Source organism: Tursiops truncatus, chromosome 8 (genome assembly GCF_011762595.2).
Source record: "Tursiops truncatus isolate mTurTru1 chromosome 8, mTurTru1.mat.Y, whole genome shotgun sequence".
NCBI classification, from domain to species: Eukaryota; Metazoa; Chordata; class Mammalia; order Artiodactyla; family Delphinidae; genus Tursiops; species Tursiops truncatus.
This window is the reverse complement of record NC_047041.1, coordinates 81,263,179-81,290,495: the sequence shown is the minus strand read 5'-3', so window position 1 is coordinate 81,290,495 and position 27,317 is coordinate 81,263,179. Positions and strand designations below refer to the sequence as shown.

General features: G+C 37.7%; 1 protein-coding gene across 1 annotated transcript in view; it reads left to right on the top strand.

The window, feature by feature from the left end:
• DCDC1 (doublecortin domain containing 1) overlaps positions 1-27,317 on the top strand; it is a 452,054-nt gene that overhangs the window by 379,601 nt on the left and 45,136 nt on the right. The window contains exons 21-26 of the mRNA XM_073809437.1: positions 5,764-5,945; positions 11,854-11,953; positions 14,772-14,907; positions 16,489-16,642; positions 20,034-20,192; positions 21,314-21,514. Of these exons, the coding sequence (XP_073665538.1) occupies positions 5,764-5,945; positions 11,854-11,953; positions 14,772-14,907; positions 16,489-16,642; positions 20,034-20,192; positions 21,314-21,514 (932 nt within the window). The remainder of the gene's footprint in view (positions 1-5,763; positions 5,946-11,853; positions 11,954-14,771; positions 14,908-16,488; positions 16,643-20,033; positions 20,193-21,313; positions 21,515-27,317) is intronic.

The window sequence follows — 27,317 nt, the reverse complement described above, 5'->3', positions numbered from 1 at the left end:
TCTGGTTGTGAGAGAGAGATGAAAAAGAAAAAGCAGAATTATCAATGTAATGGAGCACCACAGCTCATCAAAGGTCTGCTGACCACGCAGCTGTGCCATGGTGTAGTGTGAACACGTAGAAAACCAAAATGAAATGAATGGGAACATTAGAATTCCAATGGAGAAAATGGAAGGAAAGGAAACAGCACTCCAGTCAGTTTAATCCATGTTTTTGCTGTCCTTCATTATCCTGACACCATATTTCTCTATTTCTATGAAAGACAATGTAAAAGTGCCTTAAACATTAGAACAAGGTTTGAGGTAGCTTGAAAGAACTGCCAGTGATAGCTCATACATTTGGAAAGTTTTGAAACCCATGATAATTTTTCATCTCTTTGGGTTGAGTTTCTGTGATGTCATGGAGAAGACTCTTGGCCTTCATTCATCTAACTGGAACGCAAAGGAAGCCATCTGAAATCAGCAGTGCTGCGGTGGTGTTAAAGCCACTGTCTGGTGGTTACCACCTGTTATGAGACATGTGTAGTAAGTGGAAGGATCTAAAAATAACTAGGGGCTAAGATAGCACATTTCAGATAAATTCATCAGAGTTATGGCATGTTTAGGATATTGAAAAACAATCTTAGTACTGCATCTTAATTCTATGAACTCAGACTGACTTCTCACAGACTAAGCTCAAGGGAGAACTGCCTTTCCCTTCCGTGGTTCCGAAAGAAAGAAAAGGGGGAAATATTAGCTATTTTACACAAGATGTCAATGTGACAGTCATTTTTTTTTTTAAATAAATTTATTTATTTATTTTTGGCTGAGTTGGGTCTTTGTTGCTGCGCTTGGACTTTCTCTAGTTGCAGCAAGCAGGGGCTACTTTTCATTGTGGTGCGAGGGCTTCTCATTGCTGTGGCTTTGTTGCGGAGCACGGGCTCTAGGTGTGTGGGCTTCAGTAGCTGTGGCTTGCAGGCTCTAGAGCACAGGCTCAGTAGTTGTGGTGCACAGGCCTAGTTACTCCGCAGCATATGGGATCTTCCCAGACCAGGTCTCGAACCCGTGTCCCCGGCATTGGCAGGTGGATTCTTAACCACTGCACCATCAGGGAAGCCCGTGACAGTCATTTTTTAATGAGAAGACTGTTCTTCTCTTTCTCCTCCACCAATTCAACCCTTGCTACATGATAGTTTGTCTAAAACTAGTACAAATGTTGATTTGCTCTGAATTGCTTAATATTTTTGTTGTGGAAGAATTACAGGTCCGTCTTGAACTTACTTCTTGAAGAATTATACAACTCCACTCCTCCACCACCTCTCATATTAAGTAAAACCCTTATACCCTTATAGGAAAGTTTCAAATGAAAATATACAATGTTTGTCATAACCTTTGGTATTTCTTCTCAGTAAGGGAAAAGTGTAGTAAGGGAAAGTGACCCCATGTTTCTCCATTCATAATAATAGACACATATCTAAATAAATACTACCCTCTGCAATTTAAATTCCATACAGGTAAAAGGTTCTCAGTGAAGGTCAAGAATACAGTAAAACTTCATTAATTCAAATTTTGCTTATTTAGAAGTACAATAAGTTAGACTCATGGTATGCCACTATTATGAACACATTTACTAAGCAAAATATTATACAAAAATTATAAAGGAAAAAACATTAGACTGAAAAACGCTCGCTCATGAGAGTTTTAAACATTTATTTATATTGCTTTTCTCCTAATTAAATGAAATTAATGTTATTTACTGACTCATCTTGCAAACAAATTAGAGCATTAGATGAATCTTCACAACTTTCAGATATTTTTTATATTTATTTAAAACGCATTTCCTTGAACTATATGATTGTTGAGTATAATTGCAAGATTCTAATAGCTTTTCAAGGGAGTATAAATTAGTAAATTATTACTTACTGTACTAGCTTTAAAAAAATGTTCTCCCCTTCCATAAACTAAAGGCCATGTGTCTTGGTCTGTACTGGTCTAACGTGCCAGCACATCTCCCCAACCCCTGTGTATCTGTATCTTGGTCATGTCAGACGGACACTGACAGGACACTAGGACCACCTCTGCAGTGATTGCCTGAACTTTTTGCCTGTTCAATATGGCTCCCCCTTTTTGGGGGTATTGGTACCTAATCCCCTTTAGGAAATTTCCTCTATTTTTAGTTCATGTGGACTATGGCATCTTTGCTTAGGGTCCTCAGAAAGAGGAGCCTGAGGCAAATGGCTTATGTGCTACTACTTAGTTAGGGAGTACAGTCCCAGGGAGAAAGAGTAAGAGACAAGCAGAGAAGGAAGAAAAGCCAATATAAGAATGTGCTATCAAGCTGTCCTCCAAGGAGCCTTTTAAACAGTATTCTTAGGAGAGTTTCTCCTGGAGAAGAAAGAGGGAAGAATTTATCCATCAGCTTCTATCTCCCTTTGGTCAAAGGTTTGCCCAAGGTTACACAACTGGAGTGGTGGGTTAAAGATTCAAATACAGGAAGTCTGGCTCTAGAGCCCTTGGCCATTCATCCCATGTTCTCATAAATGTTAGTCATTAATAAGAACTAAGGAGAAAGTAGAAGCAAGGATAGTGGGCAGGGCAGGATTTGGAAATTTTCAGTTGACAAGGGATGTGGCTTCACTGAGGTGATATTTGAGTAGAGACCTGAAGATCAATAAGATCTCTAGGGAAAGAGCATTCCAGGAAATGCATAGAACTGAGATGCTGTGTTTGATGGATAATGAAGTAAATGTGGCAGCAGCAGTGTGAGTGAGAGGAGAGCAGCAGGACATAAGGCCAGAGAGAAGAGAGGGCTACAGATCATGCAGGGCCTTGGGCCATTGTAAGACCTTTGGCTCTTACTCCAAGATGGGAATCCGTTGACAGGTTAGGAGCAGAGAAGTGATACTCTGACTGAGTATTAATAGAATCTTTAGGATAATAGAGAAAAAAGGGGCCAAGGTAGAAGCAGGAATAAGCAGTTATAAGGCTTTTGCAATTTCTAGGTGAGAGAAACTAGTGTCTTTGTTCGGGGTGGTAGGAGTGGAGGTGATGAAGTGTAATTGGGCCCTTGATATATTTTGAAAGTGGAAGCAGGTTCTGCTGATGGATTAAGTTAGAAATAAGTAACAAAATAAATAATTAGAAAAGGCCTTATATTGAGAAATTTGAAAAGATATTTTGACTAACTCATGGGATAATGAAGAAATCCTAATGAAAATTTTAAAAGGAAATATTTAGAACCAAAGAAAAGTATGTGAGATGCAGCTATAGCATACTTGAAGGAAATTTACAACTTTAAGTGCTTATATTAAAAGAGAAGAGAGACTAAAATTTAATAATTAAGTATCCAACTCGAGAAGTTAGGAAAATAACAGCAGAATGCATTCAAAGAATTAGAAGGAATTATCAATAGTAAATTAGAGAAATCAATATAACATATGATAAGTATAAAACAGAACCGACAGTCAAAAAACTGGTTCTTTTAAAATATTAATAAAATGTATATACTTGGCCAAACTGATTAATTAAAAAAAAGCAGGTAAATAATATTAGGAACAAAAGAAAGATATAAGTATAGATGCTGAGAAATTAAGAAAATAATTAAAGGATATTATAAGTAAATTTATGTTAATAAATATTATAACTTAAAATAAATAAAATGGCCAAATTCCTGGACAAAAGTAATTTAACAGAATAGAATCAAGAAGAAATGGAAAGCTTGTATAGTCCAATAATCATAGAAAAAAATAGAATCAGTAGTTAAAAATCTCCCCACAAAGAGAACACCATTACCAAATAGTTTTATTGGCAAATTCTACCAAACATATAAGAAACAAAATTTCAGAATATTACAAAAGAAGTAACACTTCCCACCTCATTTCATGAGGCTAGGATAAACTTGATACCAAACCTTGATGAGGATAGTTTAAGAAAATTACATGTTAATATCATTTATGAACATACAAGCAAAAATCCTAAAGAAAATATTAGCAAATTAAATACAGCAATCTGTAAAAAAGATAATACACTGTGACCAATTTGGATTGATCCAGGAATGCAAGATTAGCTTAAAATTTTTAAAAATTAATGTAACTAATATATAACCAATGAAAGGATAAATAATAATATGAGCACATCTCAATAAATGTAGGAAAAAGAACTTTACATAACTCAACATACATTTAAGAAAAAAAATCTTAACAAAATGGGATTGATAGGAAATTACTTAACCTGCTACAGAGTATTACAGTCCTAAACAGACTTTAAAAAAACTAATTGAGCTGTTTCTTAAATGTATATGACATGGTAAAGGGCGAACAAGAGCCAATTTCCAAAGAAGAATAATAAGGTAAGGGTACTTGCCCTGCCAAATATCAAGATTTACCAGATATAATCAACACAGTATGGTACTGGACAGGGAGAGAGAAATTGGCAAATTGAAGAAAACAGAACACACAGAAACAGACCCACACTTAAATGGAGATGTCATATTTTATAAAATGGTTACTGCAGGTTAATGGGAAAGTAATTGCTGCCAGGACAAAAGAAAGAGAGAGAGAGAGAGAGAGACAGAGAGAGATGAAAGAAAGAAAAAGAAAGAAAGGAAGGAAGGAAGGAAGGAAGGAAGGAAGGAAGGAAGGAAGGAAGGAAGGAAGGAAGGAAGGGAAAGGAAGGAAGGAAGGAAGAAAGAAAGAAAGAAAGAAAGGAAAGAAAGAAAAAGAAAGAAAGAAAAAGAAGAAGGAAAGGAAGGAAGAGAGGGAGGGAGGGAGGAAGGAAAGAAAGACCTTGGACCTTGCCTAACATCATCTCTGATCATCCCTTCCTTCATTTAATCTCCTTCCACAAATGTCTGTTTCTGTGAATGGCAATACCATTTACCCAGTTGTCCAAGCTACAGACCTGGGAGCCATCCTTGCCTCTTTTTACTCCCTGAACATCATGTTCTATTAATTCTCAAATCTGATACATACACTGTCCCATCCTTTTACCCCTCCTTTACCGCACTAACTCCTACTAAGACTTCTGATCTCTTACATGGCATTTCTGAGTTAGGTTCTACTCAGTGGTCCCATCACACCTTGTACCCTGTTGTTATTATGCTCACGTTATTGCAATTGCCAGTTTATTTCTAGGTAAGTTTCTGAGCATCCCCTAGAAATTCCTCAACGATGAGTATCCAGTCTTGTTCATAGTTTTATTTCCAGTGTCTAGCAGTGTGCCTGGAATATAGGAAACAATTATTAAATATTTGGATAATGCATGAATTAATAAATAAATAAATGTGTGAATGATGGCTACAAAGTAACCAAATTCTACAACTGAAATATTTGAAGTTTGTTTAAGCTTTATCATTCACTCATCTCACTCTGTTATTTGAAGTGTTCCCCAAATAGATTTAGTTTAAGACAATATTATTTCGGGTTGTAAAACCACTTTTCATACATTCTTCCTTTCTTCACATAGATTAGAGATATTTTATACAGGAGCAAAAAACATTCCAAACTAATTCAGTTCTGTATTTCCAGAATGATGTTTCTCTGAAAGGGAATAAATCTTCCATGTCGTAACACAGCACAGGTTGTACATACATTTTAAAAATTGCTATCTTTCCTCTTCATTAAAATAAAACGTTAATTAGAATTGTCTGGAACACCTTTAGGTGCCCAATACATGTTTGATGAATGAATAAAATATTAAAGGTATAAGAAAGTGTGCTTATTTTTTAATATATAGGAATGACTCTTCCTATTCACTTATTATCAATTTTCTTGTCATTTCTTTCTGAAGGAGTTTGATTGGCCAATAGAAGGGCTGCTTCTTCCAAATGGTCCTCCCATGAAGAAACCCATCTCTAAGACACTGGAGCAATATGTCCCTGTGAGACTCAGAGTTTTGCGGAATGGAGACAAGAACAAAACCAGAGCCCTTATTATAATCAGTCCAGACATCTCACCTAGGCAGAAAATGCAGTAAGAACAACTTGTTCATATTTCGCATCAAGCATACTTTCTAATTTCTACAGATTTTTGTCTTCTTGATTACAGATGTTTTTCTGGGGAAATTTTGTGTTTATTCTTTAAAAAGGGCTCCCATATTGATATTTGGAGGTAAAAATAGATACTAAAATTCATTTAGTTTCTATGTTAGGAACTTAATTTGAACACTGGTGATTTAGGCTGGCCATGAGAGAACATGAGTTAGAAATAAGTAGTTCTGATAAAAAAAAGTTTTATGATCAATATCTATTTTGAATTAGCATTATTGTTTGGGTTTATTAATATATTTTGAAATAAATGAGCTCATAAATTCCTTCTTAAATCTAATTTCTTATTTAAGTTAGTATTTACTTTGTTATTATTTACATTATTTAAGTTATTACACACAATTATTTACATTTAGATATTTGGAATATTTAATGAACAAATATAGTTCTCAAAATATAACTTTACATAATCTGTATCCTTGCCTTGGAATAACATTTTAAAAGTTTACCATCCTAGAAAAGCATCGATCTGCCCTTTAGCTTACGTTATGAGGTTGGAATAAAATCTTCCCAAACACCCAGTATTTCTGCAACATTGGAGAAAGTCACCTGCTGTATTTTCATTACATTTTATGACAAAAGGAATCATAGATCAGGGCAAAACTCTGATGTAAAGAATGAATTAAACACATTTTTTCTCATATTATTAGCTGTGATATTACCTCTTGACCTTTCTTTTGAGATGTTTAGAATATTTGAGGCTGCTGATAATAGTTTAATATTACTTTCTTCACATTGATTAAATATACTTCATACATCACTGAACAATGAGTAACATTCAGATCGGCTGTCCACTGAACTGCCTATAAAGATGATAAAGTAAAATTTTAATCTTCAAAGTAAAGTCAACCCTGAAATTGAAATCTTTGACGCATACATTTCATAATTAGCTCATTCTACTAGACATAAAATGTGAGGGTAATGCCCTTAAAGTAGTATATGACTTTTTTTTTAACATGCAAAATTAACAGGTAATTTCTATCCCTTCCTATCTTTATGTGTCTCAAAATTATATAGAGATTTAATCTGATCAATTTATGTTTTAAAATGCATGATTCAATCAGGTAATCCAAACATAATTTGAGAGATTTGTTAATTTGGACAGCTATTCTAGTAGAGAGTATGTGAAACTCTCTGCTAAGTTCATGGAACAGTGTGTCCTGGTTAATCAAATATTCATTTTGTTCTCTACATGAATTAATTATTCCCAAATAATTAAAACACAGTGGCATACATTTGACATCAAAACTCTACTGAATATAGTTTAATTTTTCTTGGCTGATTCAGAAAATTTTCTACAGGATCATCAATAGCATTCCCCACACCTTCCCCCCAATCTTTCTGTAAGTACTGGGAACAGAAGATTTAAATAGGGAGTGTTTTGGTTAACATTACATTTGAACACTATATCTTTCATTTAATAAAATCTAAAGATTCTAAAAATACACAATTCTTTCTTACTTGAAAATTTGAATGATGTATATTGCAATTCTTTTACTGTGATCGTCATTAATTTTTTATTAAAAACATTTTTAGTTTTGGATTGATAACTGAAACAGTATCTGAGTAATATATGAATAAACATATAAATATGAACAGTATATGAATAAAACATCAAAGGCAAAATGAATGTAATCTCTGCATTTTCTTCAAAGTTGATAAATTCACATCTCAGAGTGTTCAACATTATTGGAAAAGGATTCAGATATTGAAAATTTATTTTCTTGTATAAATTTTTCATAGTATAAATGTTTGTGACGTTTAATATTTAATTGTAGTAGTATTTGAAATCCTATTTTTTTAAGAAAGGCATTTTTTTTAGAGTAAATAATGATAAATTAAAACCTCACTATTTATTCACATACTTAAACAAGCTGAATGATAATTGACAATGTATACTGCCATATCAATCAAATCTTGGATCATTTTTTTCAGAAATGTTGACACTGAAAGGAAAGGGAATGTGAAAAATTATGTCACTAAATATTCTGAAACAGAAACAAACCAGACTGGATTTCACCAACTTTTGGAGAGGTAAATACTACCCTAAATGCAAAGATATATTCCATTCAAGTGCCTGAATGATTATAACACAAAATACCTATGTACCTATATAAGAAAACAATTGTTAATATAGTGATTCTGGAGTTTTTAATCTGTGAAATATGTAAGCTGTAAGTACATGATACCAATGCTAATTAATATGTTTTTCTCCAAAATTTCTAGGTCTGGTGGTTTCCCCTAGCTTCTGAACTACAAACTCTGTAAATGTAAATTATTCCCATTAAAAAATATATATTTCACAATTTTACAGCACTTTGGTTTGAATTTGTTTGAACTGAGGGCAGTATATTTACCTACTTTAAATCAATTTTTAAATGTCACTAATCTATACCATATTTTTATTATACATTATTATAATAAAAATTTTATTATACATTATTATAATAAAAATTATTTATAATTTATAATTACATTATAATTTTTCTTTTCATCAATATTTTCCTACCCAAACAAGATTTATTCCCATAGAATTTGATAGCTGTTCAAAAGTAGAGCACCTGGTATAAACTTTTTCACAAAATATATCTTGCTGAATATGAGAGTGTAGTTTTATAGAATTTAAGGAAAATTATGCTATCCTTTAGTAATTTAATAATTCACTTTAGACGGTTTCGAGGATCTTTTGTTGTTGTTGATTCTTCCATCTGCAAAGCTGAAGGGAGACCTAACAGCATAACAAGACCCATTTAAAAATAATAGATATAGACCGTTTTTGTTGATATTTAAATTTGCAGGAAACATGGAGCATTGGAAAAACCAGTCCTGAGAGAACAAAGTCAGAGATAAGACTCTGCTTTTCTGGATACTCTGTAAATCCAAGCCACATGGTTATCAGTCCTAACTCTTGGTGTGAGGGTCAAAGGACTTCATGTCTAGGACCCTTGCCCCCATGTATTGGGTTGGCCAAAAAGTTTGTCTGGATTTTTCTGTAACATCTTAAGGAAAGACCCGAGTGAACTTTTTTGGCCAACTCAGTAACAGAGAAATCCTGAACTGCTCACTCAGTATCTCAGCCTCAGTTTCTTCCCTGTTATTCTATGATGATGCCCTCTCAGGAGGCCATATGATGTAGTAAAAGACCCAGAGAGTTTTAGGTTTGAATTTCAGCTTTTGTACTCACTAGCTTTGTGACCTTGGGCAAGGAACTTAATCTCCAGGCTCAGTTTCCTTATCTGTAAAATAGGCTTCTCAGAAAGGGTGTGAGAATTAAACGCGAGAGTAGACATGAAGTGCTTGCAGTGCGTGATCCATTTTAATAATGTGTTGCTGACTTATATGTGTCAGGTGCTTTACAGGTATTCACACATTTAATCTGTAAGATATCCCTATGAGATAAGTACTGTTACATCTCCCTTTTACTGATGGGGAAAATGAGGCTCAGAGAAGTTAAGTAACTTCTCCAAGGTTACACAGCCAATACATGAGAGGGCTAGAGTTTGAACCCAGGCAATTGGACCACAGAGTACACATTCCTTATTAGGCACTTAAGAGCCAGTTCTTTTCTTCTCTCTCCATTGATGTTGGCTGGCACATGAACTAGTTAGAGGAATTCAATACAGAGGAAACAGCTTATCCCGTTCTCTCCAACCCACCTACATGGGCCAGTTGAATTCAGCACTATTAAAATAGGGTTTCCACAGAACTTGTTGGAAAGTTCCTGATACGAGTCTACTATTTGTACCCTGAAAATACTGTGCAATATTAAGGGTCTGGGCTAGTAAAAGGTAACAACTTAGTAAACTACTTCCTATATATAAAATTTGAAGTTTTAAGAGTTACTGAAGACAGGGTGATTCTGTAGATGAAGTTAAGGAATATATGCCCGGTGGTAGCTACATCAAACTAAAGATGTGTTCTTCAGTGGTTGCTTATGTTTTGCCAGTGTAGCCAGTGCAAAGATAACTCTTCTAAAGCACAGTAGTGAATTTAGATCTGAATTTTAGCATCTACTGTTGGATTTGCATTTCAGAAAAGAAGTATAAAAAAATAAAATAAATAAAAAATAAAATAAAACAGGTTTCCAAAAAAAGAAGAAAGAAAAATCCCCCAGCTTCCCCTTCACTTTACTCTCCCACTTGTCCTAAAACTGGTTACTCCCACAGTCCAAAATTCTCCGAGGAAAATGTGAGTGGGATCAGATTATCATGATTGTAACTCTCCGTAGGTCATGCTTGGATTTGGGGTGAGTAGCAGGAATTGGGTTGGGTCTTTGGGCAGCATCCTGAGAGAATGAAGCCAATCTTCTGGTTGGGGCTCAGTTCTCTTACAGTTCTCCCTCCCACCCGCCCCGCAATACCTCCACCCGACAATTCCTATGGATGAGAAACCCAGTCCAGTTCTCACCAGCCCATCAGCTTCCAGAGTTGTGACAGGAGAGGGAGAGACTTAATTCCCACTGGCTTATTTCCTTCTAAGACCTCTCAGAAAAATGGAGGGCCTAATTACCTGCTCGATTGCTTTTGGCCATCTAAGGTAATAAAATTGAGAAATATTTTTCATACAGCTGAGTCTTCTTGATGAGCATAAAGTCACTTCTAACTCATTTACTCTAGACAGTACATTCTAATATAAAACAGCATTCTTTAGGACACGACCCATCACTCTGTTTAGCTCTACTTCCTCTTCCCCAGAATTCCACCTCTTTACCTCTACCCTAAACTGACTATATAGATTCCAGCCTCTCCACCTCCAGCCCATCTTGCACTTTTCTGACAGTTAACTTTCTAAAAAGCAGATCTGCCAACACCATACCTCTACTATAATTCCTTCAATGACTTCCTGATACTTAACGGGATAAAGGCCACGTTCATTAGTCTGGCATCCTAAGTGCTTTCAGTTGGTTTCCATCTTTTTTACCAGCTTCATCTGGCTCTACCTCTTGTCCACAAACTCAGCTCCAGCCATATAAAACTTCTCTAAGTCCTGACCCTACTTGGTGAACTCTGGTTTATTCATCAAGGCCCACCCCGAATGTTACTTCCTTACCTGAGGCTTCCCTGGAAGAATTCATTGGTTTTCCCCTGTGTCCTCACCTCCCTGGCCAGGTGCCTGTGACAGCACCCACTAGTTCATATCACACTTCAGTTGCTGACTGGTCTCTCCCCGCTACTAGAGAAGGAGCCCTTCAGGAAACAAGGAAACTGTATCGTTCATCTCAATATCCACAGGGCTGGCCCAGAGCTTGTTTGAGGGGAAAAAAATCACTGTTTAATGTTTAACCTGGCAAAAATTTCCTATTTGAAAGGGAGTTAAAGAGCTATATATAGGGATCACTTCTGGTGGAGAGAGATGAGGAACTGCTGGGTGATGGATGTAACTTTGGAGAGAGTAGAACTTCAACAGCAAAAGCTGAGGAAGGTGTTTAATGTAGAAGGGAGAACAAGAGAAAAGGCACACAAATAGGAAAGTAGGGGCATACTGAGGAGTGAAAAATAAATAATGATGTGGGGTTTTTTGTTTTTTTGATTTGTTGATCATGCTTGGTACTGTGCTAAGCATGTTTCATAATCAACCCTTAATCTTCACAGCAACCTTGAAAGGTAAGAAATTTAGGCTTAGAGAGCTTAAATAATTTGCCCAGTCTTAACTTGGAGAGGGAGAATGAGACTCAAAAGGGGGCTGCTGGTTTCCAGAACCAAGCTCTTGACTATCCCACAGTCCTGCTGAGCTAGTTGTTGTTAATGATCCAGGCCCGTGATTTCTTTTATTTCCTCTCTTCTCTGCTGGAAACTTTGCATGTACAAGGTCAATTTTTGTGTCTCTTATTACAGGTGCACTGAAATTTTAAATTTACCTTCTGCAGCTCGGAGATTGTTCAGTGAAAAGGGGAAGGAAATCTTTGCCCTAAAAGACCTTCAAAGAGATGAACTGGTAAAGACATGAGCGTGAAACTGGAAATATTAATATATTGATACTATTAAAAGGAAAGCGTTTTTAAATATAAGACTTCAAGCACCATTTTTTTCCTGTTATTTTTTCTCAGAATTATCCTAATTCAGCAACCATCAGAAAGTAATAAGAATAGCTGATTGTTGAGCACTTACTATGTGTCAGGCATGATTTTCAGGGCTGTATGTAATAGAACTCATTTAATGCTCATCACAACCTCTGTTATAAATGAGGGCAGAAACTGGAGAGGACCACATTATTAACCACTTGTGGTTTCTGCCCTATTCTTTTTTTTTTTTTTTTTTTTTGCGGTACACGGGCCTCTCACCGTTGTGGCCTCTCCCGTTTTAGAGCACAGGCTCCGGACGCGCAGGCTCAGCGGCCATGGCTCACGGGCCCAGCCGCTCCGCGGCATGTGGGATCTTCCCGGACTGGGGCACGAACCCGTGTCCCCTGCATCGGCAGGCGGACTCTCAACCACTGTGCCACCAGGGAAGCCCCTTAACTTTTTTTTTTTTTGCCCTACTCTTTTAAGGGGGTAGATTCTGTATTCTTTTCGAGGCCTTCAAAATGTAGTTATTTAATGATTTCTTACTAAATGATTATTTTACCTTTTCAGAAAAAAATAATCATATCTAGTTTTTCACACACTCTATTTGGGAGGCTGGAGAAGGCTGAGAAGTGGAAGGACTTTAGCTGCCCAGCCTTTCCCCCGACTTACGGAATTTACAGTATCAGCTTGAGAAGAAAACCTGCCTTGATTGATGCCTGAAATTCTTTGAACAGAGAACCAAGCTTGTACCAAATTATCAGAACTTGACTCAGACTCTGAATGTAAAGACCCCTTGAAAGAGTTTTAAACCCAAGTACCAGTGACTAATAGCAGAGGCAGCATGGCAGAGTGGAGACCCTCTGTTCTTGGAGTCTGGTAGACAGTGTTGTTGTTTTTCTAAAATTTATTTATTTTTATTTATTTATTTTTATTTTTGACTGCATTGGGTCTTTGTTGCTCCACTTGGGCTTTCTCTAGTTGTGGCGAGTGGGGGCTACTCTTCATTAGGTTGCGCGGGCTTCTTATTGCAGTGGCTTCTCTTGTTGCGAAGCATGGGCTCCAGGCGCGCGGGCTTCAGTAGTTGTGGTTCACGGGCTCAGTAGTTGTGGCTTGTGGGCTCTAGAGCACAGGCTCAGTAGTTGTGACCCACGGGCTTAGTTGCTCCATGGCATGTGGACTCTTCCCGGACCAGGGCTTGAACCTGTGTCCCCTGCATTGGCAGGTGGATCCTTAACCACTGCACCACCAGGGAAGCTCTAGACGGTGTTTTGAATTCTAATTCTATCACTGCCAAGTTTTCTGTTTGTTTGATTTTAATATTTTTGTTTTTCCTGCTGTGCTTATTCACTGTGTTATTTTAGAAAGAATTTAAGGTAGATGCATTAAAACATATGACACAAAAAGGTAAATTTAACTTAAAGATAAGTCAATGAGGTCACCAGGGCTAAGCAAGTATGTGTGAAAGGAGGATGAGATGGACCCAGGAGTGATTGTTATACGGACCAACATATTTGCTAGAAATGAATCTGTCAACTGTTCTGAGCCACCAACATGAGGATTGAAACATGAACAGTTACATGATTAAGTATGTCCATGAGAGAAAAGTAACCCTCTTGATCAGAAAGAAGATATTTTTGAGAACATTTTCCCTGGGTCCACATACAAAGTATGTATGTAATGATCAGTCAGTGGCCTTAAAAAAATGCAACATTGAGTTTCTTTTTCTTTTTACTGAGTCTTTCTCAATATATTACTCTACTTTTTCCTCACTTCAAAGAAATATGTATTTATTTAAGGACATTTAGGAAGTACCTATAAGCAAAATCAAGAAGAAAAAGTATCATCCATAATTTCAGCATCTAGAAATATCCACATTAACATTTTGGTGCATATACTGCAAGTTCATTTATACCAGAGGTTAGCAGAGTTTTCTGTAAAGTGTCAGATAGTTAATATTTACAGACCATATGTTATCTATTGAAACATCAGCTCTGCCATTGTAGCACGAAAACATTCACAGATAACATGCAAATGAGTGGGCATAGCTGTATTCCAATAAAACTTTATTTACAAGAACTGGCAATCGGCGAGATTTGATCCTCAGCCATAGTTTACGAACCCCCAATTTTTTTTCAGTGTTTTAACTTCTAATTTTTTAACATCTTTATTGGAGTATAATTGCTTTACAATGTTGTGTTAGTTTCTGCTGTATAAAAAAGTGAATCAGCTATATGTATACATATATCCCCATATCCCTTCCCTCTTGCATCTCCCTCCCACCCTCCCTATCCCACCCCTCTAGCTGGTCACAAAGCACCGAGCTGATCTCCCTGTGCGATGCAGCTGCTTCCCACTAGCTATTTCACATTTAAACCCCTGATTTATACCCACTTACCTTCCCCCCATCCTTCCCTTCCTTCTTTCCTTCCTTCTTTCCTTTCTTTAAAAAATTATTTTTTCTACAACTTTTTATTTTGAAATAATTAAAGATTCATAGGAAGTTGCAAAGATAGTATGGAGAAGTGTTTTTTCAGTACAAAACCCTGTAGATCCATCAAACTTGTTGCTTTTATCAATAGTTTGTGCCTTTTATCACTGAGTATGGTGCCAGTTTGTTTAACCATTCACCTGTTGTATTCACCTGTTGTATTCACCTGTTGTAGGGTGTTTTGATTGTTTGCACTTTGGGCTATAATAATGCTGATGTGAGCCATTGTATCTGGGATTAGAGACTCATTTCTTTGGTAGGTGTATGTTTCATGTGGAGAACACTGGATCAATCCTGATCTGTCCATTGCTCAGCAGAAGGAGCAGATCTTCCTGAGGAACTTAGCATCAGATATTTCTAAAATTCAAACTTTCTGCAGTACACGTAAGATAGAGGGTAAGCATTGGAATTATTTACTTTATATATGTACAGCCAAAAAAAAAAAAAACTTGATGATATTGCTTTTTTTAAAAAAAATGCAACTTTGTTTAAACAGGTCGTATTTCACCCCTGCATCTTGCTGTTTAGCTTTAGACTAATTTTTATGTTTAACAGAGTTGCATATTTTAATTCACACTGTACTTTGGATGTGCAGAGAAAACATACTTTCTTTATTTTGTCTTTAATAAATTGGGCCTTCTTTGTGAGCCCCAGCTACCCCCATCAAGGAAAACTTTAAATGTACAGTCAGGTTTAAACTTGTCCCATCCATTAATTTAAATAGTCCCTTTCGGGAAGGTTTTCAGGTTTCTCAGTTTCCAGACTCTCACTTTAGTTCTTCTCTAGGATGGAAGGAAAGAACTCGGGGTGCAGATCCTCTTGCTTTCTGAGCCCTGCTGGCTGAAGTCCATGGCTGGGTGACAGTATTCCATTCTTTTGGCCCAGATAATGCTTTGGGTGGGTGGTACTTCCTGCCTGCCTCAGCCTCCCCTCTGCTCCCTCTGGCCCTCTGCAGCCTGGCTGTGGTTGGGTAGCCATCTCTACAAATCCTTGCTACAGAGCCTCTTGACCCCTGCTTGGCAGCGACTTCTGGAAAGCTCCCCTGCGTGGCTCTTAGTAAATCCTGGGTCATGGCTGCACTTCCCGGAAACCAGACCCAGGTTCCTGTGGCTATGCCCCAGATTGGCGTGGTGAGGACAGCTCAAGAGGTAACTCATCACCGCGTCCTGAACCATAGGCAATGTCCTCAGTGTTTCCTTGTCTAGCTAAGATTCCTGCAGCAAAGCCTGTAGGCAGAATCATGACACCCAGTGCTGGTTTTCTGCCTTCCTTTGTGTTCTGCCACAGATCCCCTCAGGCCCAGAAATGGTAGGTTTCCTCCAGGTCAACATTGAGATAAGCTAAATGGGAGCTAAAGGCTTTTGGAAAAGACCCTAAATCATGACAGTGTCATCTGACTTACATGGCCATTGTCTTGTGCCTGAATGTCAAAACTGTATTTGTACTTTCGCTTTCCTTTTGTAACAATTCTCATTCCTAATGGTCTACCACCTTCCCTTAAGGCTACCCCAGGATCAGGACAAAGGTCCTACATATAGAAGAGAAAAATCATTAATATAATTTAAAACATTATCTTATTGCATATCTTGAACACTGTACATTAAGCTTTGCATGTGTCTTTTAAGGCATTGGGAACTTTCACTGAGGAGTTTGGATGCCAGAGAATGACCTAGAGGCATACATCTAAATAATGGAACCCATTTGAATAGTTAGAATTTATAACTAACTTATTTTTGGAAAGACCTATTCTTTAGCACTTTTGACTGAGAATGTCTTGAGAGGAATTTACAAAAAATTAAATTAAGTGAAATCCAATTTATTAGTTTAAAGAGCAACTATCAATTATACTTAGAATGTATTCTCTTAGACCAAATAGCTGGAAATTTTCTGCATTTTTATTTTAACACGTGTTTTCAAAATCCTAGTGCTCTGAGGTCATAACTAATATGTCCATGCAATTTGTGCATTTCTCCTCAGCTCTTGTTTTAGAAGTCCAAAGTGACATTGTGTTGGGAGCCAAGCTTGCTGTGCGGAAACCAATTTTTGGAGAAGAGAAGCAAATTATAGAACCAGAGGAAAAGCAAGTGCAAAAAAATGCTTTAACATCGGGAAATGCTTCCAGTGAAATTCTGTAAGTAATCAGTGTGGCCAGAAAAGTTACCTGGTTCCTATTTGAACTCAGCTCATTAGCTCAGTAACACCACAGAGCCCATGCAAGGAACCCACGCCAAGTTTGTGAAACTAATAGAAGTTGAAGAGCTAGTATTTAATTAGTTTCCTGGCAAAAGGATAGAGCTGGAGCTTCAGTGTTCAACAAGCACAATGATCTACTTTCAGTAATTTTGATATGATGTTGCTATTTTTAAAAGACTGGAATCTTAGAACTGGAGACATTTATTTGAGGAATTCATCATGTTTTTGTTTCCATAAACATGGACTTCAGGAACAATTATGCTTCTTCCTTAATGTAGGTTCAAGTTGAATGCATGTTAATATAAGTTATCATCCTGGATTGCTGAAATAGCTTTCTGATTGGTTTCTATCTCCATAATCTCCTCCTGCCAATTCACCTTGAAGTTTCATCTATGGACAATCTTTCTAAAACACAATCCTCTTTATACAGTTCTTCAATGGCTACCTATTGCAGACAGAAGACAATGTTTAGTCTGGAATCCCAAGCCCTCCTGACCCTGGTCCAGGCCTGTCATTAACCCTCATTTGTACCCCCATGCCCACCTCCACTCCACACTTTTTCTTTGTGCCACATGAACTCCAAGCTCCAGCTCGGCAGCTACAAGCTGTCTCTGGGCTGCGGCCTACTCCACTGATGCACTGCTGCAGGCCTCTCACCACATATTCATTTCTCTCCAGCTGACTTGCCCCGTCCTCGGTCTGTGGAAGGATTCTTTATCATTGAAATCAATCATGACAATGTCTGTACTAGCAATGTACTTATCAGTTCCCTCCCCTCTACTCCACCAACCACCACCAATTTGGGAATTCCTTGAGGGCAAAAACTCTATCACACGTGTTGTGTGAAGACCAGGATAACTGACTTTTGTCATCATTTACAGAATAAATGAAGGAATCATTGAATTAGTTTCCAAATTATAAAACCAAAAATAGCAAGTCAATTACCATTGCAATAACTGAAAATTAATTTGTATACAAATTAATTTTCATTAATCATTGGTATACAAGCTGTTTTAAATAACTGTTCCTATCCTTAATTACAAGAATATTAACTTTTATGTTAGGAATCAAACTTCCTCATTTTGATGGGTAGTTCATCTGGTCCTACATCCTGACACTAACAAAGGCACCAGAAAGCCTTTTTCAGAAAGAGTGATTTGACCTATATTGTATCTTCCTCAATTGTTAGAGAATTGGCCATAAACCTTTCTAACATTCCCTTTTGTTCTTCTTCTAAAGAATGTATCTAGCCTCTGAGTTATTATACTGCACTTGGAAAAAAATAAATAGAAAGTAAAAAAAAAAAGAGCATCTTTGAGAGCAAAGATTCTTGTTCTGATTCATAGATTTCATCAAGGCCTGAAATCTTTGAGCTAAAATTCTTTGAGTCCACTCAAAACATAATGCAGGAGCATGGTGACTTAATAATACTGCACTTCATATTTGAAAGTTTCTAAGAGAGCAGATCTTAAAAGTCTTCATTACAGGAAAACAATTTTTGGAACTATCTGCAGGGATAGATGTTAACCAGACATATTGTGGGCATCATTTTGCAATATATACAAATATCAAATCATTATGCTATATACCCAAAGCTAATATAGTGTTATATGTCAGTTATACCTCAATTAAAAAAAAAACATAATGCAGGAATCTCCTGCACATTCTAGGCAAGCTCGTTTGATCCAGCCTCTTCTTGAATACTCCTAGGAACAGGGAGATCACTATTTCACAAAGCGGCCCATTTTAATGTTGAAATAATAATTCAGAATACCTCTATCCTTCTATAACTCCATTGGTAAAGTAGACCCTACCCCACCTCACCCAGTTTCCATCACAATTTCCTGTTTTATTCCACTTGTGATATCCATTGTTTGTTTATTCATTTACTTATCTACTGTCTCTCTTCTTCCCACTAGAATGTAAGCTCCGTGAATCCTAAGAACTTAACTGTTTTGTTCACCACTATTATCCCCAATACTTAGAACTCTGTGCCTACAATATAGTAGATGTTTAAGAAATATTAGTTAAAGGAATGAATGATTAAATAATGACTAGTTATATGAATGAATGAATGGACATGAATCAATAAAGCAAGATGTATTTTTAAATGGCTGTTCTAAAACTAACTTGACTGTCCTTCATTTGCTTGGGAGCCGAGGAGTATATAGATATCCCAAGTTAGAAAATCCCATCTGTATTTGGAGGAAGAATCTTGTTATGTCTAAGAATGACTTTTTTTTTGTCTGTTTCCCTCAAAGAAATTGAGTTGGTAGGAAAGCTGTGCTTTTTATTTTCAACACAAGATGGCACTGTTGTTTCTTTAACTGTTAATGAGCTTTTTGTCTTCAGAAGCTGCTTGTGCTGCAGCTCTGAATAAGGCTGTTGTTACCCACCAATTTCATATCCACATGTAATACTTTTGTTACATTTGAAAAGTGTATGGTCTGCTCTGCTAACGCAGGAATTGTCCCTGGAGATTTGGGTAATTCGATATTGCTTGCAGTTACATCAAATTACTGCAAGCACCTTGGTGACCACAGCCTCCCCCAGAGAACTTTATTTACACATATGCACATTTAGAGTGCTGAAGTATGCTTGCCTGTGTATTTATCCTGCCTTCAGCAGAGCAGTCCTCAGTTGTGTCATGATCCCACGGAAGCAAGTGTACCCTAAACAGTGCCTGGGGATTCGATATATTCAGATCTGCATGGTGGTTATGTTTCCATTCACGATTTCATCTTAATAAGAGGCCACAAGGCTGACTCAGTTATTCAAACTATGACTATTTACTCTAAGTGTTTTTGTGTATTATTCTCTATCAAAACCTGGCACGTTTGTGCTGGTGCTATTTGAGTCTCTCTAGATTTTTCTATTGAGAGGAAAAGTTATTAAGATTCCTTAACATTGTCTAATGAGTAAATTTTATGAAACCTAGTAATCTAGGCTGTCTGTTCCAGACAGAATTATGACACATTTATGGAGTAGGCAAGAGTCTCATTACACGTTTGTTATGAATTTCCAAAACTACTGAGTAGTCTTAATCTTAGTTTTGAAATATAATACATGACCCCGTTTTCTTCCTGAGTAAATATAACAAAGATGAATGCTGCTTATTATGTGATTGAGGGTTCATTTGCAGCTTTATATTAAAAAATCTAAATTGTGTATTAGTAGGATGTGAATTTGCAGTGTTAGACACCATTATGGAAATACGACTTCCGGATCCACCAGCATCATTCAGGATATTATCAGACTACACCTCAGAGAAAATTCTGTGAGTATAAATCAGATTTCTTAGACTTCTGTTTCCTTCTGAACCTTGATAGAGATTCACATGCAAGAGCCCATCTCCGAATGAAGGCTTGTCACACGCTTCTCAGGTATGCCTGGCAGGAAACTTCTTATAACTTTGATGAAGATGACAGTCTTCCAAAGAAAATGGAAGAAGAGCTCTTTGAAAGTGTGGAACCAGAGAAGAAATACAGGTAAAAAGTTGCAAGGGATTCCTGTTAGAGATTTCTACCTGGTCTTAGATTCACTCACTTTAGGGCAAAAATATTACTGAAGATTTACATTACTGTTAGTTGCTCTTTACATCAACACACAGATTTTTGTGTTTTTGACTGAAGTATTTACAAGTACTGGTGCCAAGTACCTTCTCACTTTAGCTGTGTAATGTAATTTCTCGTTCACTGGTGTCTTTTCTATTAAAAGGGAAGCTCATCTATCTTTGCCTCCTGAGAACTTAGGACAGAGCCTGTATATTAGTTGAATGAATGTGTAAATGAACTTATGAATAAGCATGTAAAATGCCTTGATGTCTTTAAGACATTAGTAAAATGCAATTTCTTCCTTTTTAACTTTATTTTTTCTCTGGTCAATGTCCAGTGAAATGACAGGAATCTATAGTACTTGGTATTATTCCATAATCTTTACACATTTACTTAATGTTGTAGCAGTTTACATGAATTAAACAGTTTTAGCACTTCAACACTTAGCATTAGTCCATGCACATAGTAGAGACTTAATAGACGTTTACAAATTAATTGCCAATGCATTGTGATTTTTAATAAGGTTTAATAAGTCTGCTTAATGCCTTAAGAGATATTTAAGTATGAGATTCCTTTGAATTAACTTATTAATGTATCATTATTTTGGTTTATGATATTTTATGAGTTGTTAGGGAAGATTCAAAAACTTGGAGAATGGGATTCTGTTTGCCAGGGATTCTGTAGGTGGAGGATAGAAATGATCATGATTTGAACAGAACTCCTTTATTTCTCTCTGTTCTGATTCATTGCCCTGTTCCTACTCCTACCTCTTTTTCCCTTTAAATTATCTCAAGTGGATTTTTTCTTTGCTGATGAATTTCTCACGTTCTCTTGGATAAATATTTATTTCTAATATAAAATAAACTCAGAATTCTACTTTTTACATCAGCTTGACGGTGCAAAGCAAGTAACATTGCTGCTGTCCTGATGATAGTGCTTCCGCATTATAAGTGAATTTGGTTCATGGCGGGTCTCTTGCCCACAGAACTTGCTATCTCCAGCACATCAGTGCACAGGACATTTTTCTGCCACTAATGGGATTTTCTTTATCTCAGCCATTCTCCAAAACAGAGTAAACTGCAGAAGGTGTGCCACCAGCAGTTTGAATACAGAGATGGGCAAATTATAAGCTATGCTTCTCCTCAGCTAGTCTTGGGGGTGCAAGGCCCCAGCCTGCGTTCAGGCATGGAGGTTGTTTTGGTGGAGAAAAAAGCAGATGATAGTCATCAACACTGGAGGTACAAGGAAGACAGCAGGTAAACCCATTATATTTGGGCCTCAATATATCAAAGGGTGAATAGGAGCCTAAGAGATCCACCATGGTCCCCACAGACCAGGCAGGGGTATATTTGAGGACTTTGGATTTTCTATTTAATGTGGCCAATAATATTTTTAACCTACTCAAGGAAGAGAAAGATTGTGAAGTCAAACGTAAGTGCTCAGTAGTCTACACACAACTCATCCACTATAGCTTCAGGTAAGAAACGTGAACTCTAGCCTACTAGGTTCATAGTTGTTTTTTTTTTGTTTTTTTTTTAAAGAAGATGTTGGGGGTAGGAGTTTATTAATTAATTATTTCTGTGTTGGGTCTTCGTTTCTGTGCGAGGGCTTTCTCTAGTTGTGGCAAATGGGGGCCACTCTTCATCGCGGTGCACGGGCCTCTCACTATCGCGGCCTCTCTTGTTGCGGAGCACAGGCTCCAGACGCACAGGCTCCAGACGCACAGGCTCAGTAGTGGCTCACGGGCCTAGTTGCTCCGCAGCATGTGGGATCCTCCCAGACCAGGGCTCGAACCCGTGTCCCCTGCATTAGCAGGCAGATCCTCAACCACTGCGCCACCAGGGAAACCCCAGGTTCATAGTTTTAATGGGCCATTGAGGTCAAGAGAGAGCTAGACTCTCATCTAACTTATTTGTGTGATTTGAAAACATCATAAAATCAAGTAAGAATTCTAAAAAGTCCCATTTTAAAAAATTTGCAGTACTTTTCATTAACACAGTCTTCTGCGCCGCCCCACATGCATGCCTTCCCTCTCCCCCCTACTTCCATCATATAACCAACTGATGTGGCTTCCACTCACACAGTGAAATCGAATTGAATTCTTACCCTAATCAGATAGATCAACCCAGTGCAATGGCTGGCCCTTGATCTAGCTTGAAGCCCACCACTGTCAAAAAGGTTAATTCTGAGACAATCAGAAGAAATTTAAAATATCTGGGTACCAGATGATATGAAGGAAGTCTTGTTAATTTTGTTGGGTGTCATAATGGTTTAATGGCTATGTTTAAAAAAAGTCCTGATCACTTGGATGTATATTGTAGTATTTACAGATAAAATTAAGAGAGATCTCAGCTTTGTTTTAAAATATTCTAGCAAAGCAAAAATTTTTTTAATGGGGACAGGGGGAGGGGATGAAACAGGCATGGCAGAATGTTGATAACTGTTGTGTCTGTGGCGGTTTCTTATACATTTCTCTCTGGTTTTGTGCATGCTTGAAATTTCTTTAACAAGAGAGATGACAACTCCTTGGTTTTTAGATGGTTTGCTTCAAAGTCTACCATTAGTGTTATATGGTGGGGCTCCAGGGCCCTCTTCAGTCTCTTGAAATACTACAGAAAATGTGTTTGTGTATTTGTGTAATACTTTTTTTTTTCTTTTTCTGGGAAAGAGCTGTGAAGATGTGTGATGCAAAAGGCTTAGGGGATCGCTGCTTTGAGAGAGACTGTATAATCTTCAGCAGGCGGCAGCAGAGGGCCCAGCATGGACAGGAAAGGAGCTAGCCTTCCTCTGCTCACTGTCTGAGATTCAGAGCTGCCAGCAAGGAACACATGCAGCCTTGTTTCAGAGACAGCTGAAAAGCCAACCTGTAGACAGACCTGGTGAACGTGTTCTTTTGCCCCATTTATCCTAGCTAAGCTGACTTTGCGACAGGGGAGCTAAGAAGCCGGCTTTTGGCCCTGCAAACGGTTTGCTTTGTGGAACCAGAATTCATTCATTTAGCTGCAGAAGATTATCAAGGGCAGTGGTTTAGGTGCCGGTGCTTTAGCAAAGAACAAAACATAAAAATTCCTGCCCACGAAGCTAGTGCTACCCCATCTCTACATTTCTGGAATTTAGAGCTACATCTTACTGCCTTGGCAGTAGAGGTCCCTCTTGAGCCTAAGTTGGAATTTGAGTATGGCTGAAGGGCTATAGGGTGGACACGCATGGGGAATGAGAGGAGTGACCCCAGGCACTAGACAGCCACACTTGATAAGTTTAACTCAGGAACACTTGGTCATCAGAAGAGAGAGCAAGTTCTGAGTCCCGCTCAGTGTCTGTACTGCTTTTGGTTTTCACCCTAAGTGCTGTGGAGATATCAGGAGGACAGGAAGGCTGTTTAAGTAAAAACAAAGGGAAGCTCGCCTAAAACTCTAGGCACTCCCTTACTGCTTTGGAAAATCTAACCACATGTAACACCAAAGAGGATGGTCTCTTCCGATTTCCTTCCACTTTCCAGAATGCTCTGCAATGTTGTCGTATTGAGGCCTTCCCATGTCAAGCCGTAGAAGAGAGGGACAGTTGGAGGGAGATGGTGGTATTGACTGATCGCTGGCTGGAAACTGTAGGGTCCAGAGAGAAGAGGTGGAGCCGTGAGGGGGAGGGGCAGTGGGACAGGGTTCGCTCCTGAACACATGGGTCACCGTTTAGGGACTCCCACAGACACTTGGGCAGGAGAGGTTTTGCAGAAGTCTTGATGATTAGATGTGGGCATTATTCAGAGGCACTTATGTCCCATGGCAGAAATGTCTGTATAGTGACAGTAATTCTGAGCTTTCTTCTACATTTTCCCTTGACATTTTTCTTTTTCGTGTAATTGGGTGTTGAAACCCATTTGTTCTGATAAGCTGGTGAGGCCTGGAGAACCTTGGGTTACACTACGTAGCAGAAACCTGTAGAAAATTCCATTTATGTGAACCATAGTCTTTTGATCTTCCATATTTTTCCCAGGCAGTAAATTAGCATTTATTGAGGCAACTTCCCAATCAGAATTTGTGTCAATAGAGCAGAAGCCCAGTAGCTCACTGCCAGCATGACAGGAGGTGCCAAGTTCTATTACTGTGCCTAGAATTTTCTACCATTAGTCCTTTCATTCAGTCCTTTGGGTCTTGAATTACTTTTTCATTTTGGCCTTCTATTTAAAATAGAGAATAACTAGAAAATCTGATATCTTAAGCAATTATAAGCAAAACCTCGTAAGGGAAAGTTTGACTATGAGAACAAGGCCTAGCTGGGAGAGCACATGGTCTAGGAGAGTAGTATAAGAGCAAGGGGGCACTGGCGGGCAGTAGGAGCTTACCAAAGACACACTTACTTGGTTTCTAGCCACACAGAAAAATGGTCCAGGTCAACTTTTGAGATAAACTGGTATCTTTCTCCTATTTTCAACCCTGGCACAATCTGAATTAATCATTTGGTCTCAAAAGGGAAATATGAAAAAAATGCTCAGGGAAAAAAATCCCCTTCAACAAGTTTCAAAATTATAAAAGGGAAAATACAGTGTTGTGGAATTCAGAGCTGAAAGAGATTTTGAAATTTTTCTAGTCTTAGTCACCTGATTCTAAAGCTAGGTAAACTGAGGCTCAAGAAGATGAAGTGACTTGTATGCACTCGCACTGTGGGTTAGTAGAAGAGGCTGTGCTGTCGTGCTGGGATATCTCTGGGACGCAGAGTCAGTTCTCACACTGCCGTTTGGCACGTAGTGGGCTTTATGTAGAAGTCTAAAAGCTCAGGCTTCCTGCAGAATGTAAGCACTCCTGCGATGGGCAAGTGACAATTGACAGTCCAAAAAGGAAAAGAAAAGTCAACACTATCATGGCTGAGCATGGCACTGAAGCATGGGAGAAGTTGCTACATCTATTCTAGGCAGCAAAAACAGAGAAAGCTAGGCAACTAATCTAGGCACCTCAGTAAGTTGTTGCAGGAAATATACAATCATTCATTCATCTGACTACTACTGAGTGCCAGTAAAAATGCAAGATGCAAACTATGCCACATGCTGAGGCTACGGAGATGAACAATATTGAATACCAGCTCTCGTGCTGTGCACAGACTTGATAAATGCTAAAAAGGTATTTGATAAAATTGAATACCCACTTTGGATTTAAACTGACACTTCGTTAACTAACACTAGAAGGAAGAAACACATTGTAAGATTAATAGTGATTGTCTTAGGAATATAAACGATGTTTCAAATTCTGTTTTAATTTTTACTATATTTTCTAGTATTTTGTAAATGCTTTACAGTGAGGATATTTTGTTTTATGTTCAGAGATTTAAATTAGATATCTAGAATTTTTTGTCTTGAAAGGAAAAATACATTACTCTTATCACAGATCTCCCCCACCCCCGCTTTCTCCCCTTTCCTCCACTCCCACATCATTAAATTTTATATTCGGGACTAGTTATATTTTCCACAGCAGGAATGCCACTGCTGGTCTGTAATGTAACTATGTTGACAGACATAAAGAACTGGCTTTTTCTATGCAGACAATATCCTTGAATGTTCGGTCTATTCTTGCTTTTAAGTGATGTACGGGAAAGAACTTGAGGGTTTTAGCTCTGTACTTTGCTTTCTTTTTTTTTCAGTCAAAAATTATTATTTTAGTTCCAATATTATTATATCATTTTAGTTCCAATATAAGATAACTTAGTTATCTTATAGATAGATATATCTATACATATAGATATATCTATATCTATATAGATAGTTATCTATATAGATATAGATAATTTAGTTCCAATATTAATATATTATTTTTATAGATATATCTATCTATCTATATATATATAGATAGATATATCTATATAGATATATCTGTATAGATATAAATAGTTATCTATATAGATAATTTAGTTCCAATATTAATATATTATTTTTATAGATATAGATATATCTATATATATAGATCTATATATAGATATAGATATATATATAGAGATAGTTATTTATATATATATAGATAATTTAGTTCCAATATTAATATATTATTTTAGTTCCAATATAAGATAACTTAAAACATTCAATATATATCTTGGACTTTTAGGGAATACTCATTTAGAAAAGAAGAATTTGAGGGAAAGCTATAAAAAAAATCACAACAATCGATAATAGTAGCTCATACTAAGTGCCATGAGCCAGACAGTATTCCACACATTTTTTATGCATTAGCTCATTATATTCTCAGGCTGAAAGTCCTGTGCGGTATGCACCATTATCCTATTTTACAGATGAGGAAACTGAGGCTGAGAGTTGTTAAGCAGGTCTTGAGATATACTCAAGATTTAAACTCAGGCATTGTGGCTCCAGCATCCATGCCCCTAATCACTCTGCCACACTGCCTCTCACAACAGCAAAACAGGTGAGGAGAGTGTCTGGGTACAATCTGGAGACAGAAAACAGGCAGTCATTTAAACAAGGGATGTTTAACATAAAGAATTATTAAGCTATGCTAAACGAGTAACTATCAGATTTTTTTAATAAAAACCTCTATACGGTACTCTAGGGCTGAGGGGGTTGAGGACAAACTTGGGATTGGGTCCCTTCCCTAAGGCTGGAGTTCAGAGCTCATTGGAAGAAGTATGGGTGCTGTCCACTGGATGGCAGGGAAATGTGTTGGTTTGCATGGCCAGATCTGTTCTGTGGTTGCTGGGCAAGCAGTAAGTAACCCTCTGGAACGTACGTGGGTGTGCAGCTATTGCTGGGCACGTGGAGATGCAAAGATATGGGGCTGCTGATACAGCAGAAGGTCTGGAGCACGTGGTGTCCATGTTGGGAGGGCCATAAGCAGTTGATCACCAGGCCAGGCCTGGGCTGTGAGGGTATTAAAGGACCACGTGCATTCTGGGCACGTGGCTGGGACAGAGCATCCCTGGACACCCTCACTCCCAAACACTGACCCCAGGCAGCAGCGAGAAAGAACAGGAGTGCCTCTTTCTCCTTCAGTGTTCTTCCAGCACTCTGCACTGAGGAACCTCAACATTGTGCTTATGGTTGGGAGAAATGCCCAAAGGTTTTCA